Genomic DNA, 17,454 nt, shown 5'->3' with positions numbered 1-17,454 from the left:
TGATTTGATTTATAGTAGGATACACTGCATAAGTATATAAAGGTATTTTTTAAGCGTTTAACATTTTCACATCATTATCCCTACATGAACATATTTATCTAATCCATTCATCAAATCCTTCATTTCATTGAATTAAGAAAAACTGTTATCATGAGATTATTGTGGCCACAGGTCCCAAAGTGCAGTCATCATCAACTCCACCACCATCATCATCATCATCATCATCATTATTGAACTGACTTGTTTTTGTCTAAACCTGACTGATGCATTGAGAACAAGCATTTCCAACAGTAATTATTTATCTAGAAACGATATTCAGTCTTTGGAGGAGAATGTTTAACCTTAGCTTATGTTCTCTTGCTTGAACGTTCGCAGAGCCTGTTTTGACTGGAGTGATGCTTAGAATTCCATTTAGCCTAAAAATGGCACAAAAAAACCCCTCACTTTTTATTTTACCACTACAATCCGTTTGTCGGACAAAACTGGGAAAAAAACAACTTGTGTAGAAAGTAAACATCCACACCTCAATGGTGTCAACTGTGCTTATGTCTGCGTAATGAGAAAGTAGGTGAAAAAATGAAAATGAGCTCGCTGCCCAGATTTACATAATTACAAAGAGGAGATTCTCATGATTGAAATGGCGTCCGACTTGGAAAAAAATCTAAATATACACATTGCGAGATATTTGGCGAAATAGACAGACATGCCTATATTCCCCCTATAGGAAACAATGGGACGCCCTCAGAGTTCCAAGATAATTTTTGTTGTTGTTTACATTTTAACTAACAACGTGAGCAGGTCTCATTGCCAACAATAGTGAAGGAGGCATTGTGACATTGAACAATAAGCTGGGAATAGAACCTTCGGAAGACGAGTTGGTGCCACGGTGTTCAATAGAACTAATAGGAGCTGGCAGGGTGAAAAATACCCTAAAATAAGGCCTGTTTTTTCGTGATTACTTCAAAACGACGGCAAGCAGCTGGGAAATATGGTCATATTATGAAACTGGGCTCCACGACAGATACAATGAACTAGTTTTTATTAAAATCAAACGTTGTTAAAAATGTCATGTGTCCAGCCTGCCTGTGATGCAACATTTATTGGTTGCCAAGAAGAAGGATGGGCTGGGTGGTTGGAAACAAGTAAACTGTAAATGGACCCATCCATGGTAAGAAATATAGTTTAAGGAAGACTGCGTATGCTATTATTTCATGTATAAATATATTATATCTGTATAGTACAGTAGTAGTATCCATTTCACGTAGAGAAACATATTAGTTCGAGATTGACTTGACCAAGAAACATGATAAAATGTCTGGATTAATGTTAATCTTGCTATGAATTCATAACACTGTAATATCATATGAATTCATAGCAAGGCTATAATCTTCATTGTAGTTAACTTTAGTAAGCTTTTGCGACTTAAATCACATAACATCTGTCCATCAAGTGACCAAACATGGCACTTGCGTTCTCACAGTTATGACCGTGTCATCCCTGAAGTTGTATCAAAGATACTGGTTTCCTCTTTTGTCTGTTTAGGCTAGTCCCTAGCCTACTTTGATATCAATACGTTTTAGTGCCACACTTGTGTGGGTGTATAATTGTTTTAGGCTACAAGTAAAGCCAATGATAACAATACACATACAGTTCATTCTGAAAGTATTCAGACCCCTTGACTTTTTCCACATTTTGTTACATTACAGCCTTATTCTAACAGAAACACACATCATTATAAACGTCACTGGATTCTCTGCTTATGGCATCGTCCATGAAGAAGATGCTCCCATCTCCCCTATCCAGGGGCTTGTCTTGTTATTTTACCAACCGTTTGTCCCTGAACAGAGGTCCATCCTGAATGTGTTGTTGCTTCCCAGTAATGTTGTGAGAAAAGAGGTGAGCTGGAACCCTACAACCCTAGAAACCCACTTCTATCTGTCTGGAATTCAATCAAACACACAATGGGAAATGTAATACTAGCATAACGGCTAAACATTTAATCACACCATTATGGAGGTTAGCAAGTAGCAAGTTTGACTGAATTCCATCGTTTGACCTTATTGCCTTATTCTCAAGCTTTAAGTATTGTTTTACTCACATTCTCTGCAAAAAATAAAGGAAACACACAATTGTTGGTCATTTCAAGGTCCGGGAGGTGATAGAATTTCTCTAATTCCATCCCTTTCTAATAGTGTAAACCAAGTCCATATTTGAGGCTCCATTCAGACGAGACCTGAATCATCATCCTCAAAACTCTGCACTTAGAACCCCCAAACCAAACCCCCTTCCCCTTTTTAATCAAAGTATTTCATCAAACCAATCCCCCTTTTCAATCAAGTATTTCATCAAACCAAATCCCCTTTTGTAACGGCTGTCGTAAAGAGGGGACCAAGATGCAGCGTGATACGTGTTCATGATGGTTTATTTAAATCAGAACACTTAAGCAAAACAATAAACAATGGAAATGACCGCGCACAGTTCTGTCAGGTAAAACAGAAAACAACTACCCACAAAACACAGGTGGGAAAAGGCTGCCTAAGTATGGTTCCCAATCAGAGACAATGATAGACAGCTGCCTCTGATTGGAAACCATACCTGGCCAAAACATAGAAATAAAATGACATAGAATGCCCACCCCACACCCTGACCTAAACAAAACATAGAAATAAACTGTCTCTAGGTCAGGGCGTGACACCTTTTCAATCAAAGTATTCATCAAACCAAATCCCATTTCCTTTTCAAAGTATTTCATCAAACCAAACCCCCTTTTCAATCAAGGTATTTCATCACAAACCAAACCCCCTTTTCCTTTTCAAAGTATTTCATCAAACCAAACCCCCTTTTCAATCAAAGTATTTCATCACAAACCAGACACCCTTTTCCTTTTCAAAGTATTTCATCAAACCAAACCCCCTTTTCAATCAAAGTATTTCATCACAAACCAAACCCCCTTTTCAATCAAAGTATTTGTGTGATGATGTCTTTACCTATTTTAAGAGCATCTTTTAAAATGTCATTATTTTCTAACAACAGGGACTAGTGGTCTCCTTTTTGTAATTGATGAGGATAAATATGCATAACTTTCGCTCTTGAGATTGCAAATACTGTATATCCTTTATCCAAACATTTGTTTTAAGGTAACTATGAAGTTTCGGCCATATTGGAATCAGCAGTAGGGGGATACAGCACCACTGGCCGTCCCACCACCTTGTTTCTGTTGCTTAGCTGCGGAGCGTCGTGCAGCATGGTAAAAATAATTGCAGTTCATATTGTGCTCTTCTATCATGTGTATAATGATGTCTGAGGGGAAAACAGTATGGTTGTTTATAGTGACTTCTCCGTTGTAATATCTCAAACGGACGTGGCTGTTTCACCATTAAGGATTCCAGCTTCAATCAGACTGAATATCAGGGACTCATTTCACTCTCAGGGAAATATGTTGTATTTTGTAGTGTATAACAGGGTTGTGGTCAATTTCAGAATTGAATTGAGAATGACTGAAATTCCAATTAAATTAATTTGAATTGAAGTAGTAAACAGGACATCATTGCTATTTGAATTTGAATGAAAGGAAATATAATTGAATTCTGTGAAATTAAAAAATGTGTCTTCTATTCTTTAGGTGTAGTCTATACAATATACACATTGTAAATTCTATATCAAACATGTAATATACATGCATATAAAATATTGATAAAACAATACATTTTCAGCACAAACTCTTGAAATGGATAATCAAGGAAAACAAAACCTTTATGCAAATATTCTACGGTATTATATTTCATTCGTAACTAACATTTTGTTCAATATGGGGGAAATACTACATCTCTCACAATACATTAGTTTAATTAACCCTCAAGTTAACCATAAATCATAAAAAAGCCAAACAAATGAAATGGTTGGTGGAGATAGAATATACCATTATAAGCACTAAGGTTAATAGACTATATGAACATTGTTTCCTGACAAAAGTGATATATTCTTTGGTATCTGGAAGTGTGACCTGTCAGATTCAATTAAACTCATGTTCTATGACTGAGTGAAATTTCTTTGAATTGCACTGAATTAAATTATACTTCCTGTCATTCAAATAAAAATTCTACATCCTGTGGGGTGTGGCCGATTGAATTTGAATTTCAACTCATGAGTTGAATGGAAGTTAAAACTGGTAGTGTTTTCCAATTGCATTAATCAGTTTACATGTTCATGTCATTATTCATCTCCACATATAAAATAAATAGCTCCACCACATAGCTTTATTAATAAACAAGCAATGTTTGGATCCTACAAGGATCTTCCTCAGGTCATTTCCTGCACCCCACTAAATGATGTGCCTTTGATCACACTTGACTAATTATTAATCTCCACTCCACACATGAAGTCATCAACTCACTGCATGTTTGGAAGACACTGTAACGTGTACGCTAGGAGTCGGGTACAGGGAGTGAATATTAAATAAATAAACATGGAACGAAACAAGAGTAGCGTACAGCCATTCAACAGAAACAGAGTCAATAACGCCTAGGGAAAGAACCAACGGGAGTGACAGATATAGGGAAGGTAATCAGGAAGGTGATGGAGTCCAGGTGAGTCTCAAGCGCAGTGGCGCGTAACGATGGTGACAGATGTGCGTAATGATGAGTAAACTGGCGACAACGAGCGCCAGAGAGGAGGAGCGGGAGTAGACGTGACAGACACATTATACAAGTAAAAAGTAATTGATTCATTTAAATATACATTTCTACAATTGACCTGTCTGATGATGATGATGATCTCTCTCTCGATATCTGATAGGAGCTTAACTTTACAGAATCCTATTGGTCAACAACTCAGATTTTGAATCTAAACACGGTGAAATGGTTATAAAGAATCTTATATGGTTTAAGTTAATGTCCCCTTCAGCACTCTTCGTCTGTCCATTCTTTTGTTCCTTTTGTGAGATACACTCTGTCTCTCTCCCTCTCCCTCTCATGAGATACACTCTGTCCCTCTCCCTCTCCCTCCCATGAGATACACTGTCTATCTCGCTCCCTCTCATGAGCTATGGGCCGTGGCACAATTCATGGTTTCTTAGTCTCTCTGATCATTCCTAGATTATTAAGGCTTTGTTATGCCTTGTGTAATGTGATTTCATTCATTTTAATAAGTTATAAAATATCTGCTTTTGAAATAGACAATTCTTATTCCTTTCTTGCTAGTCAACTCATTGCATAATACTTGCTTGAACACAATTCCTTTTCTTTATGGAGTCAGATAAATATTTTATTAGACTACCATATTAATTGCATATTCTTATCACGGGTCACATGTGATGTGTGTTTAATATGCATATGTCAAATATTACCCCACTCCTCTCTCTCTCTCTCTCTCTCTCTCGCTCTCTCTCTCATTTCACCCATATGTATAATGGAATGTAAGTTGCTATGGATAAAAGCATCTGCTAAATGTCATTATGTGTCACGTCCTGACCAGTAAAGGGGTTATTTGTTATTGTAGTTTGGTCAGGACATGGCAGGGGGTGTTTGTTTAGAGTGTTTCGGGGTTTGTTGGGCTATGTTCTTATGTAAGAGGGGTGTTTGTTTTATGTGTTTCGGGGTTTGTGGTTAATGTTCTGTTAGTACATTTCTATGTTCGTTCTAGTCTTTCTATTTCTACGTTTAGTTAATGGGTGGACCTTCAATTGGAAGCAGCTGCTCCTCGTTGCTTCTAATTGAAGGTCCTATTTAAGAGGGGTGTTTTTTCTATGGGTTTTGTGGGTAGTTGTATGCCTTACAGGACTGTTTGTCGGCGGTGTCTTTTTTGGTATACGTTTGTTTTGGTTTTTCCTTCTTTCTGCCAATAAAAAAGAAGATGAGTATACACATTCCCGCTGCACCTTGGTCCAATCCTTACGACACCCGTTACATTATGATATATTAGTATGATTTGTACGGTCTCGGCTACTTGGAATTGGTGGAATATTCATCTGGATATAATTATTGAGTTGAAAACTAATTTAGATGAGGTGGATGTTTGTAAACAGTAGGCTACAATCAACAATGATTGGTTTATTTTGTTTATTTGTTACAATTTATTTTCAAATAGAAGAAGTATAATAACCAATTCATCATCAAGCTTTGATGATTTGAGTCAGCTGTGTAGTGCTAGGGTAAAAACCAAAACGTGCACCCAGGGGGGGCCCAGGACAGAGTTTGGGAAACCCTGGCTTAACAAACACTCTGTTGCCAATAAAAATACATTAATAACACTGATTTATTTTTATTTATTTATTTATTTCACCTTTATTTAACCAGGTAGGCAAGTTGAGAACAAGTTCTCATTTACAATTGCGACCTGGCCAAGATAAAGCAAAGCAGTTCGACAACATACAAAAACACAGAGTTACACATGGAGTAAAACAACATACAATCAATGATGCAGTAGAAAAAAATAAGACTATATACAATGTGAGCAAATGATGTGAGATAAGGGAGGTAAAGGCAAAAAATGCCATGGTGGCAAAGTAAATAAAGTATGGCAAGAAAAACACTGGAATGGTAGATTTGTAGTTTGAAGAAAGTTAAAAGTTAAAATATAAATAATATGGTGCAAAGGAGCAAAATAAATAAAATAAATAAATACAGTAGGGGAAGAGGTAGTAGTTTGGGCTAAATTAAAGATGGGCTATGTACAGGTGCAGAGATCTGTGAGCTGCTCTGACAGCTGGTGCTTAAAGCTAGTGAGGGAGATAAGTGTTTCCAGTTTTAGAGATTTTTGTAGTTCGTTCCAGTCATTGGCAGCTGAGAACTGGAAGGAGAGACGACCAAAGGAGGAGTTGGCTTTAGGGGTGACCAGAGAGATATACCTGCTGGAGCGCGTGCTACAGGTGGGTGCTGCTATGGTGACCAGTGAGCGGAGATAAGGGGGGACTTTACCTAGCAGGGTCTTGTAGATGACCTGGAGCCAATGTGTTTGGCGACGATTATGAAGTGAAGGCCAGCCAACGAGAGCATACAGGTCGCAGTGGTGGGTTGTATATGGGGCTTTGGTGACAAAACGGATGGCACTGTGATAGACTGCATCCAGCTTGTTGAGTAGGGTATTGGAGGCTATTTTGTAAATGACATCGCCGAAGTCGAGGATTGGTAGGATGGTCAGTTTTACGAGGGTATGTTTGGCAGCATGAGTGAAGGATGCTTTGTTGCGAAATAGGAAGCCAATTCTAGATTTCACTTTGGATTGGAGATGATTGATGTGAGTCTGGAAGGAGAGTTTACAGTCTAACCAGACACCTAGGTATTTGTAGTTGTCCACAAATTCTAAGTTAGAACCGTCCAGAGAAGTTATGCTGGATGGGCGGGCAGGTGCAGGCAGCGATCGGTTGAAGAGCATGCATTTAGTTTTACTTGTGTTTAGGAGCAGTTGGAGACCACGGAAGGAGAGTTGAATGGCATTGAAGCTCGTCTGGAGGGTTGTTAACACAGTGTCCAAAGAAGGGCCAGAAGTATACAGAATGGTGTCGTCTGCGTAGAGGTGGATCAGAGATTGATGACTGATGACTGATGACTCCTAGTGGACAGAAAAACCAGCACCACTACTAACAATGAAAACAGTCTGAAGACATCGGCTATTATGTTCCTATTTAACAGACATGCCTCATATGAACTAAGGGCTTTGTCATGAGAAATTAGGCTACACATTCCAATGTCTGACCCAATCATTTCTGGGTGGATTAGGCCTAGGCTCTAGCATAATGTACATGCAAGGATGGAGATTCTTCAGCAGTGATGATCTGGCATCACATGACACCTGCAAGAAGAGTGCTGAAGGGGACATTAACTTAAACCATAGACGACTTCCCAAAAATCCACCCGGACACAAAATAGTTTGATGCTCTAAATAATCATTCTAACCAGATATACACACAAACATATGCAACGTCACAATCCCTAGCAGGCCTACGGTCAGTTATGTCAATAGCCAAAGTGTAATAACAGGCTATAACACATCACCCCCATTACAACAATCACAGTTACAGTGCCGGTGTTCGACTAGACTTCGTGGGCGATCCAGTACTGTACATGCGCGGTGACTTGGCAGTTCAACTGTAGTTCTGTTTTTCTATCATAATTACACTGCATAAAAAACAGTTGTTTGGATACTGGTTGATAGCAGTTATTCACAATAATTCCCTCTAAATGCCTGTTAACAGTTCCATTGGAATTGTCCCGCAACCAGGCAATTCATTAACTAATTTCCCTTGGGGGGTAAAAGCTTCGTCGGCAGCAGGAGGCGGTGGGAAATGGAGGCGAGTAGTGCAGACGAAGTGGAGGAAATGGAGTAAAATGGTTGGTGAAGCAACAGCTGTGCTGGAATACTAACAATATGGGTGTCAGTTGTGATGGTATGGAGCGGGAGGACGAGGGTCTTTAGTGGAAAGACAGGAAGAAGGGAGATCATGATACCGAAAGAAGTAGAGTGTCTAGTAAAGAAAGCATAAAGAGGACCAAGGTAGGAAGCAAGAGTAGTGATGTGTTGGAGTGGAAAGTGGTGATAGTGTTTAATGAGACCACAGGGCCTCACTTACACCTTATCTGACTAACTAATGCTGAAAAATATTGGGTTGTAGAGAATCAAAGGACCATGAATGTAATAAAACCACTACAGAATATCCGGTCAGAACAAGGATGAGGTGGATGTCTAGGTTAAGGGGAGTTTAATGGTAGAAGATGTCGACATTCACACACATCTGACCAATCATGGTTCAGATAACTGAGAATCATGTCCAGTAAGACATTAACTATGTGGTATTTAGATGCACAATTAAACATCAGACAAACAGGGATTCAGTCCACAGGAGGAAAAGTTCAGCAGGAGGAAACTGTGGATGTGCTCATCAGGATGGGGAAAGCACGTTTCTGACCACCCAGCGTGCTGGGGTGATAGACTAAGTGAAACTGAAGTCCCGAGAATCAAGGCTGCTGATAGGCTGAACAAGATGTGGTGATAAGTATTTGGCGTGACCTTGACCAATAAGACACTAACAAAAGGGGGGGGGGGGGGGGGGGTCCTCTGAATAGGATACTAAGCTGCCTGACCAGAACTAACCATAAATGATGGCTAGAATCAGCTGACTGAAGCTGGCCATTTTAACAAATGCCGTAGAGAAAGAGGTAGTTGAAGTGAAATTATCTCGGTTCATTGGGAATGGTAGATTGTTAATATTATGTGGTAGCCAGGCTCAGCAAGAAACGATTCTGCAAATGGAAAAGCTTAATGGGAGATTAAAAACAATGTTCCTGGTGCTTCTGCTATGTTGAGTGGAGTCGTCACTGGTGTCTCAATATATATGTCCACAGATGATATTAAAGAAAATGTGAAGGGAGGCAGAGTGATTGAGGCCAAAAGTACGGAGAAAAAAATGTATGAAATATATGCATTCGCTACTGTAAGTCGCTCTGGATAAGAGCGTCTGCTAAATGACTAAAATGTAAAATGTAAAATTTCTTGAGGAGGAAAGAGGGTTAAAGAAGGGAACGCTTATCAGTGATTCTGAGGTTTGAGAAGGTTTTGCCTGGAAAAGTACATATAGGATTCCTTAGTTTCAATGTTAGAGAATTTGTCCCATATTCACTGCAGTGTTTTAAATGCCAAAGAATGGGACATGTAGCTGCTCAGTGTAAAGGAAAGAAAAGATGTGCCAAGTGTGGAGAGGAACATGATTACGGTGAATGTGGAAGCAATGTGAAGGTTAAGTGCTGTAATTGTGGGGGAGAACACAGTGCAGCATTTGGTGGATGCCAGCTACAGAGAGAGGCTAGAGAGGCTCAGAGATACAGGATCAGTCATGATGTATCATATGCAGAGACTGTAAAACAGATTGGTAGAACTACAGTGAGGACTGATGGATCTGACATGAATGTATCTGTAGTAAGTAATGGATCTGACATGGATGTACCTGTAGTAAGTGATGGATCTGACATGGATGTATCTGTAGTAAGTAATGGATCTGACATGGATGTACCTGTAGTAAGTGATGGATCTGACATGGATGTACCTGTAGTAAGTGATGGATCTGACATGGATGTACCTGTAGTAAGTGATGGATCTGACATGGATGTACCTGTAGTAAGTAATGGATCTGACATGGATGTACCTGTAGTAAGTGATGGATCTGACATGGATGTATCTGTAGTAAGTGATGGATCTGACATGGATGTACCTGTAGTAAGTGATGGATCTGACATGGATGTACCTGTAGTAAGTGATGGATCTGACATGGATGTACCTGTAGTAAGTGATGGATCTGACATGGATGTACCTGTAGTAAGTAATGGATCTGACATGGATGTACCTGTAGTAAGTGATGGATCTGACATGGATGTACCTGTAGTAAGTTAATGGATCTGACATGGATGTACCTGTAGTAAGTGATGGATCTGACATGGATGTACCTGTAGTAAGTGATGGATCTGACATGGATGTATCTGTAGTAAGTGATGGATCTGACATGGATGTACCTGTAGTAAGTGATGGATCTGACATGGATGTATCTGTAGTAAGTGATGGATCTGACATGGATGTACCTGTAGTAAGTGATGGATCTGACATGGATGTATCTGTAGTAAGTGATGGATCTGACATGGATGTACCTGTAGTAAGTGATGGATCTGACATGGATGTATCTGTAGTAAGTGATGGATCTGACATGGATGTACCTGTAGTAAGTGATGGATCTGACATGGATGTATCTGTAGTAAGTGATGGATCTGACATGGATGTATCTGTAGTAAGTGATGGATCTGACATGGATGTACCTGTAGTAAGTGATGGATCTGACATGGATGTATCTGTAGTAAGTGATGGATCTGACATGGATGTATCTGTAGTAAGTGATGGATCTGACATGGATGTACCTGTAGTAAGTGATGGATCTGACATGGATGTACCTGTAGTAAGTGATGGATCTGACATGGATGTACCTGTAGTAAGTGATGGATCTGACATGGATGTACCTGTAGTAAGTGGAACTACTGTCGGGTCTTGTGTTTCTGCTGATCCTGGCATGGTTGGGAGGTCTGTTCAGAAATATTGTGCTCATAAATGTGTGGTGTCAAAGGACACTTTGATAATGAATAAAGTTGACTTCGTAGTTTTTATCAATATGACTCAGGTTATGGAACGCAGAAATGACAGGTTGAAGGTTATTGTGAAGATGACAAAATATATTTTGGTGGTAACAAATGGTTGTTGACATGCTGAACGATCCTAAAGCTGGAGTGTTATAGATAAAGCTTAATAGTGTTGGGGGGAGGGTGTGGTAGAAGTTAAGGATTCATTTGGTTTTGAATTGTATTTTCATGGTAGTACAGAAATGTTCAGATCATGATTGATTCCAAGACAGGAGTTGGCGGCATGCACTTTAAACGTTTGTTTGCGGACCGCCATGAAGAAGAAGATTAAGTCGCCAACAACACAACGTCAAAACCGGAAATACTACACGAACTGAGATGAGGACAACATGAGACTCAATCGTATCGCTTGTGCTGTGGACAAACGTTTTTAAGGATACACTACGCGGTGAGTTTATGCCTATTCCGCAGCTAATTAGCTAGATTCATTGATGAAACTACTTTGTATGCGTTGTTCGTTGGCAACCTTGTACTTTATGAAGTTTTTGTAACGTTCCACAAATAGAGCATTAGACTCGTAACCGAACGGTTTCAAGATCGAATCCCGAGCTGATAAGGTATAAAATCTGTCGTTCTGCCCCTGAACAAGGCAGTTAACCCACTGTTCCTAGGCCGTCGTTGTAAATAAGAATGTGTTCTTAACTGACTTGCCTAGTTAAATAAAGGATAAATAAAATAAAAAAATGATACCCACACAAATGTCACCATGTGACGGGGGTCGATGTGCGCGCCCCCGCGGAAGTCTAATTAGCATAATATATATTTTCAAACAAAACTCCGTCCGTTTAACCCAAAGATACAGTATCTGTTGTTTTACATTGGATGCGTCTCCATCCGCCGCATCGGCCTGTTGAAAGGTGACAGAGCGGTGTTTGTCAGACCATGAGACATCCTGAAAATCGGTCTCCCAAAATTATCTGTGGCGTCTTTCCATCTATGGAAAGATGAGACTCACAAATATGGTGTTCTCCGTTTTCCTCTACAAGCGTCTTGGGACTTGTCTGAGGTCGGTACAGCCGATCTGCCAACTTCTGTCTGTAGCGCCTGAACAGTTTGGGCTTCACACTAATATTACCCTCTGTGTAAAGGTGAGACTCATGAACACGTACATGTCGGTTGTTTTGATCTTGGACGCCCACAGGCCTCACAAGACTCGTTTGAAGGTCCCCCGGGACCAGTCGAAAACATTAATTAATGGATGAACACTATATTTACAGAAGTATTCTGGACACCCCCGACAGGGCTTAGACTCTTATGGGTTTTAAAAGTTGGTTGAAAAAAAATACGTCATTCCCTTATGTTGTCTATTTGCAAACCCAATACATATTCGACTTTGAGCATCACATAAATTTCTTTGGTTGAAATGTCGTGGAAATTATGTTGATTGAACCAGTTTTTGCCTGGTTTTAATGTCTATGGTTGTTGCCTAGCGGGTTGCCTGATGAAATGCAACAATATGTGACGTTATAGTTCTTAGGCCTACCTTAAAATGTATCAATTATAATCTTGCTATGAATTCATAACGTGTTAATATCCTATTAATTCATAGAAGCCACTTTGCATGTCGTTAGAAGGAGAGAAAAAGGCTAAACTTGGTTCATCTACATTGTAGCTGGTCAACTTTTGCGATTTCAATCACATAACATTTCTCCATCAAGAGACAAACAAAATTGTATTCTCAACAATGACGGTCTCATCCATAAGGCTTTATTCATTTCCCAGACCCTAGCCTACTGTGATATCAACCAGTTATAGTGACGTGTGTGTGTGTGTGTGTGGTGGTAGGGGTTTAAAAATCACTTTCTAATGTGGTTCTAAATGGAAAAGACAGGACACAGACTGTGTGTGTTTGTTTGTAGAAGGTAGCTGCTTCAGATGGAACAGAAGCCAGCAGCGGCAGAGAGGTACGAGCCGGCCAGCACCTCCTCTGGAATGTGAGTGGACATTGAGTATGCACTATATATATATATATATCATTATGTGGACACCTCTTTACATTAGGGGATTCGGCTATTTCAGCCACATTCGTTGCAGACAGGTGTATAAAATCGAGCACACCGTCATGCAATCTCCATAGACAAACATTGGCAGTAGAATGGCCTTACTGAAGATCTGTGACTTTCAATGTGGAACTGTCATAGGATGTCACCTTTCCAACAAGTCAGTTTGCCTGTACTCAATTGCAACACACACTACCGAGTTCTAAACTGGCTCTGGAAGCAACGTCAGCACAAGAACTGTTCGTCGGGAGCTTCATGAAATGGGTTTCCATGGCCGAGCAGCCGCACACAGATCACCATGCTCAATGCCAAGCGTCGGCTGGAGTGGTGTAAAGCACGCTGCCATTGGACTCTGGAGTAGTGGAAACGTTCTCTGTAGTGAAGAATAAACCTTCACCATCTGGCAGTCCGACGGACAAATCTGGGTTTGGCGGATGCCAGGGGAACGCTACCTGCCCCTATGCATAGTGTCGACTGTAAAGTTTGGTGGAGGAGGAATAATGGACTAGGCCCCTAAGTTCCAGTGAAATCTTAAAGGGAAATCCTAAAGCTACAGCATACAATGACATTCTAGAAATTTCTGTGCTTCTAACGTTGTGGCAACCGTTTGTGGAAGGCCCTTGCCTGTTTCAGCATGACAATGCCCCCGTGGACAAAGCGAGGTCCATACTGAAATGCTTTGTCGAGATGGGTGTGGAAGAACTTGACTGGCCTTCACAGAGCCCTGACCTCAACCCCATCAAACACCTTTTGAGATGAATTGGGACACCCACTGCGAGCCAGGCCTAATCGCCCAACGTCAGTTCCCAACCTCACTAATACTCTTGTGGTTGAATGGAAGCAAGTCCCCGCAGCAATGTTCCAACATCTAGTGGAAAGCCTTCCCAGAGGAGTGGAGGCTGTTATAGCAGCAAAGGGGGGACCAACTCCATACTGGTGAGATTGAATATATGAGTCTACTGGTGTGATGCTGGAGAGAATAAACTGTAAAAGCAGTGGAGTGACCCTTTCTATCATAATGTATAACATCATTCTCATTAACTAAGTGAAATGAATGTAGAACAGTGTAGTGACCACAGCATGTGGTGGTGGTGTAGGGGAACAGAACAGTGTAGTGACCACAGCATGTGGTGGTGGTGTAGGGGAACAGAACAGTGTAGTGACCACAGCATGTGGTGGTGGTGTAGGGGAACAGAACAGTGTAGTGACCACAGCATGTGGTGGTGGTGTAGGGGAACAGAACAGTGTAGTGACCACAGCATGTGGTGGTGGTGGTGTAGGGGAAAAGAACAGTGTAGTGACCACAGCATGTGGTGGTGGTGTAGGGGAACAGAACAGTGTAGTGACCACAGCATGTGGTGGTGGTGTAGGGGAACAGAACAGTGTAGTGACCACAGCATGTGGTGGTGGTGGTGTAGGGGAACAGAACAGTGTAGTGACCACAGCATGTGGTGGTGGTGGTGTAGGGGAAAAGAACAGTGTAGTGACCACAGCATGTGGTGGTGGTGTAGGGGAACAGAACAGTGTAGTGACCACAGCATGTGGTGGTGGTGTAGGGGAACAGAACAGTGTAGTGACCACAGCATGTGGTGGTGGTGTAGGGGAACAGAACAGTGTAGTGACCACAGCATGTGGTGGTGGTGTAGGGGAACAGAACAGTGTAGGGACCACAGTCAGTGGTGGTGGTGTTGGAGAACAGAACAGTGTAGTGACCACAGCATGTGGTGGTGGTGGTGTAGGGGAACAGAACAGAGTAGTGACCACAGCATGTGGTGGTGGTGTAGGGGAACAGAACAGTGTAGTGACCACAGCATGTGGTGGGGGTGTAGGGGAACAGAACAGTGTAGTGACCACAGCATGTGGTGGGGGTGTAGGGGAACAGAACAGTGTAGTGACCACAGCATGTGGTGGTGGTGTAGGGGAACAGAACAGTGTAGTGACCACAGCATGTGGTGGTGGTGTAGGGGAACAGAACAGTGTAGTGACCACAGCATGTGGTGGTGGTGTAGGGGAACAGAACAGTGTGTGACTGTTTCTTGTGTCCAGTTTGACCCTGTATGCGGAGGAGTGTCGTGATCTGGACACTGAGATCTCTAGTCTGAAGGAGAAGCTGAAGGTAAGACTAGTGGCCATGTCTAAAGTCAATTTGAGCAAGGAACATACAGTAGATCAATATTCTCTGCAAACACTACAATCTACTGTGTAAATTAGATATTGAGTGACCAGTAGAAAGATTCTAGTATTTCCTACCAATATGAATATATTAATGTTCTTTGTTTTATATCACTAGTCAGTATTTCTATTCTCTTATATCTTATCATCTTTGTTATTTTAGAGACCCTCCATGTTGGATGTTCCAGCTCTGCTACTGACCAGTCTGGAGGAGCTCACTGAAGAACAGCTGAAGACATTTCAGTCTAACCTGACTAGTGTCCAGCTGTCTGGCTTTCCTCCCATCCCAGAGAGTCAGCTGGAGAACACTGACAGACAGGACACAGTGGATCAGATGGTGAAGAGATACGGCCCTGAGACAGCTGTGAAGATCACACTGAACACAATGAGGAGGATGGACCTGGGTGATCTTGCTGAGAAGTTAGAGAGAGATCACATGAGGTAATTACAGGTGCTGTTCATAGTCAGGATGTTGAGTGTTTCAACAACAACAAAAAGTGTCCCAGCTTCTTTACTGTTTATTTTTGTAACATAAAAATGAAGATATAGCATCTATGTGCCTATCCCCTTTTGAGAACACATCTCAGAACTGCAGGTAACACCTCTATAAACGGTCACTATAGAGTTTCATTTGAACTGTTCTCAGTCCTCCAGGCCCCTCAAAAAACATTGAAGGAAATGCCAAGTTCCTCATCCCATAATCCTCCTAGAACCCCAGGTAAGAGTGAAGGAGATGGTCCTACAGATGTAGGGTCTTAATTTGATCACTCTGTTGTTGCAAAGAATTTTACTACACAGCAGGAAATGCAAACTTGTAATGTATTGGAGTTTTAAAGTTCTCTGAAGTTTGTATTTTCCACTTGATTTGCCCTAATGAAAAATGTATCAACCCCTAAAAAAAGTCAGTTAATTATAATACACAATGGGCTCCAGACAGGCGCAGCAGTCTAAGGCACAGCATCTCTGTGCAAGAGGCATCACTACAGTCCCTGGTTCGATTCCAGGCTGTATCACATCCGGCCGTGATTGGGAGTCTAATAGGGCTGCACGCAATTTGCCCAGCGTCGTCCTGGTTTGGCCGGGGTAGGTCGTCATTGTAAATAGGAATTTGTTCTTAACTGATTTGCCTAGTTAAATAAATAAATAAAAAACATTTCCTGTTGCTGCAGGATTATTTTCCTGCTGAAGCAAACATGGCTCAAATTAAGATCCTACATCTGTATTTAATACAAAGACCACATCAAACCAATAACTAACAACATTTTGATATTTACACAATCTTTGTGCAGATTCTCCTCTCTTCCTGGAACCCAATGATCCCATTGGACAGGCCTTCACCTTGCCATCATCGACTAATGGGACAATGGAAGAAGAGAGCCAGGACTGTGTCAGAGTGTCTGACAGCTCAGCTGAGGCCATGGAGGAGTTAAGCATCACAGAATGTAGAATAGTGGACCAGAGCCTGTGTACTACTTGTTAACTCGAAATGACACAATGACAAGGTTCCAGTTTAACAAAGTTTACTATACTGTATGAACACACTACAAGGTAGCCATTACACTCACGGCTAGGTCCATCCACGAACTAACTTCCTGCGCAGGCGCACTTGTAGCGTGGTTCGTTCTGCGTTGTGTACTTTTAATCAGGACACTGCCACAACTGGAATTATGATGGTTGAATCATGTTTATTGGTCCTGCACACGAAGAGACAACACACAATAGGTTAGCCCTCGGTGCAGTCACAGCTCTCGGGCACCTTGCTAGCTGAAGGTCCGGCAAAAGAGCGGGAACTGCATACATACATTCAGTGCCCATCAGCACACTATACAATACAGTTAAAATTATATACAACATATTCGGAACAAAATAAAAGACATACCTGCACACGAAGAGACAACACACAATAGGTTAGCCCTCGGTGCAGTCACAGCTCTCGGGCACCTGAGTGACCACATAGCAACTCACTCAAACACGGTCCCAAATACTCCCGAGTTACAATAGGTACCCTAATTAGCGAGCTGGTGAAAGTTAACATAAATCTTTATAATTGTTCACATTGTAACAAACCCTATAATTGCGTAACAGCACTTTATGTAACTTTACCACAGTTT

The 17,454-nt window shown here is 41.2% G+C and overlaps 1 protein-coding gene across 4 annotated transcripts in view; it reads left to right on the top strand.

Moving 5' to 3' along the window:
* LOC115178876 (NACHT, LRR and PYD domains-containing protein 1) overlaps positions 1–16,932 on the top strand; it is a 32,648-nt gene extending 15,716 nt beyond the window's left edge. For 2 of the 4 annotated variants that reach the window (XM_029740263.1, XM_029740261.1), the window contains exons 10-13: positions 13,031–13,105; positions 15,507–15,784; positions 15,990–16,061; positions 16,633–16,932. In XM_029740263.1, the coding sequence (XP_029596123.1) occupies positions 13,031–13,105; positions 15,507–15,784; positions 15,990–16,044 (408 nt within the window). In that variant the 3' untranslated portion in view covers positions 16,045–16,061; positions 16,633–16,932. Of the gene's footprint in view, positions 1–13,030; positions 13,106–15,217; positions 15,288–15,506; positions 15,785–15,989; positions 16,062–16,276; positions 16,299–16,632 lie in introns of those variants that run through there. The other 2 variants (XM_029740262.1, XM_029740264.1) reach the window with 2 other exon arrangements.
* Positions 16,933–17,454: the final 522 nt, after the last annotated feature.

The sequence above is a fragment of the Salmo trutta genome, chromosome 38 (genome assembly GCF_901001165.1).
Source record: "Salmo trutta chromosome 38, fSalTru1.1, whole genome shotgun sequence".
NCBI classification, from domain to species: domain Eukaryota; kingdom Metazoa; phylum Chordata; class Actinopteri; order Salmoniformes; family Salmonidae; genus Salmo; species Salmo trutta.
The sequence above is the reverse complement of the archived record's forward strand: the minus strand, read 5'-3'. Positions and strand labels throughout refer to the sequence as shown.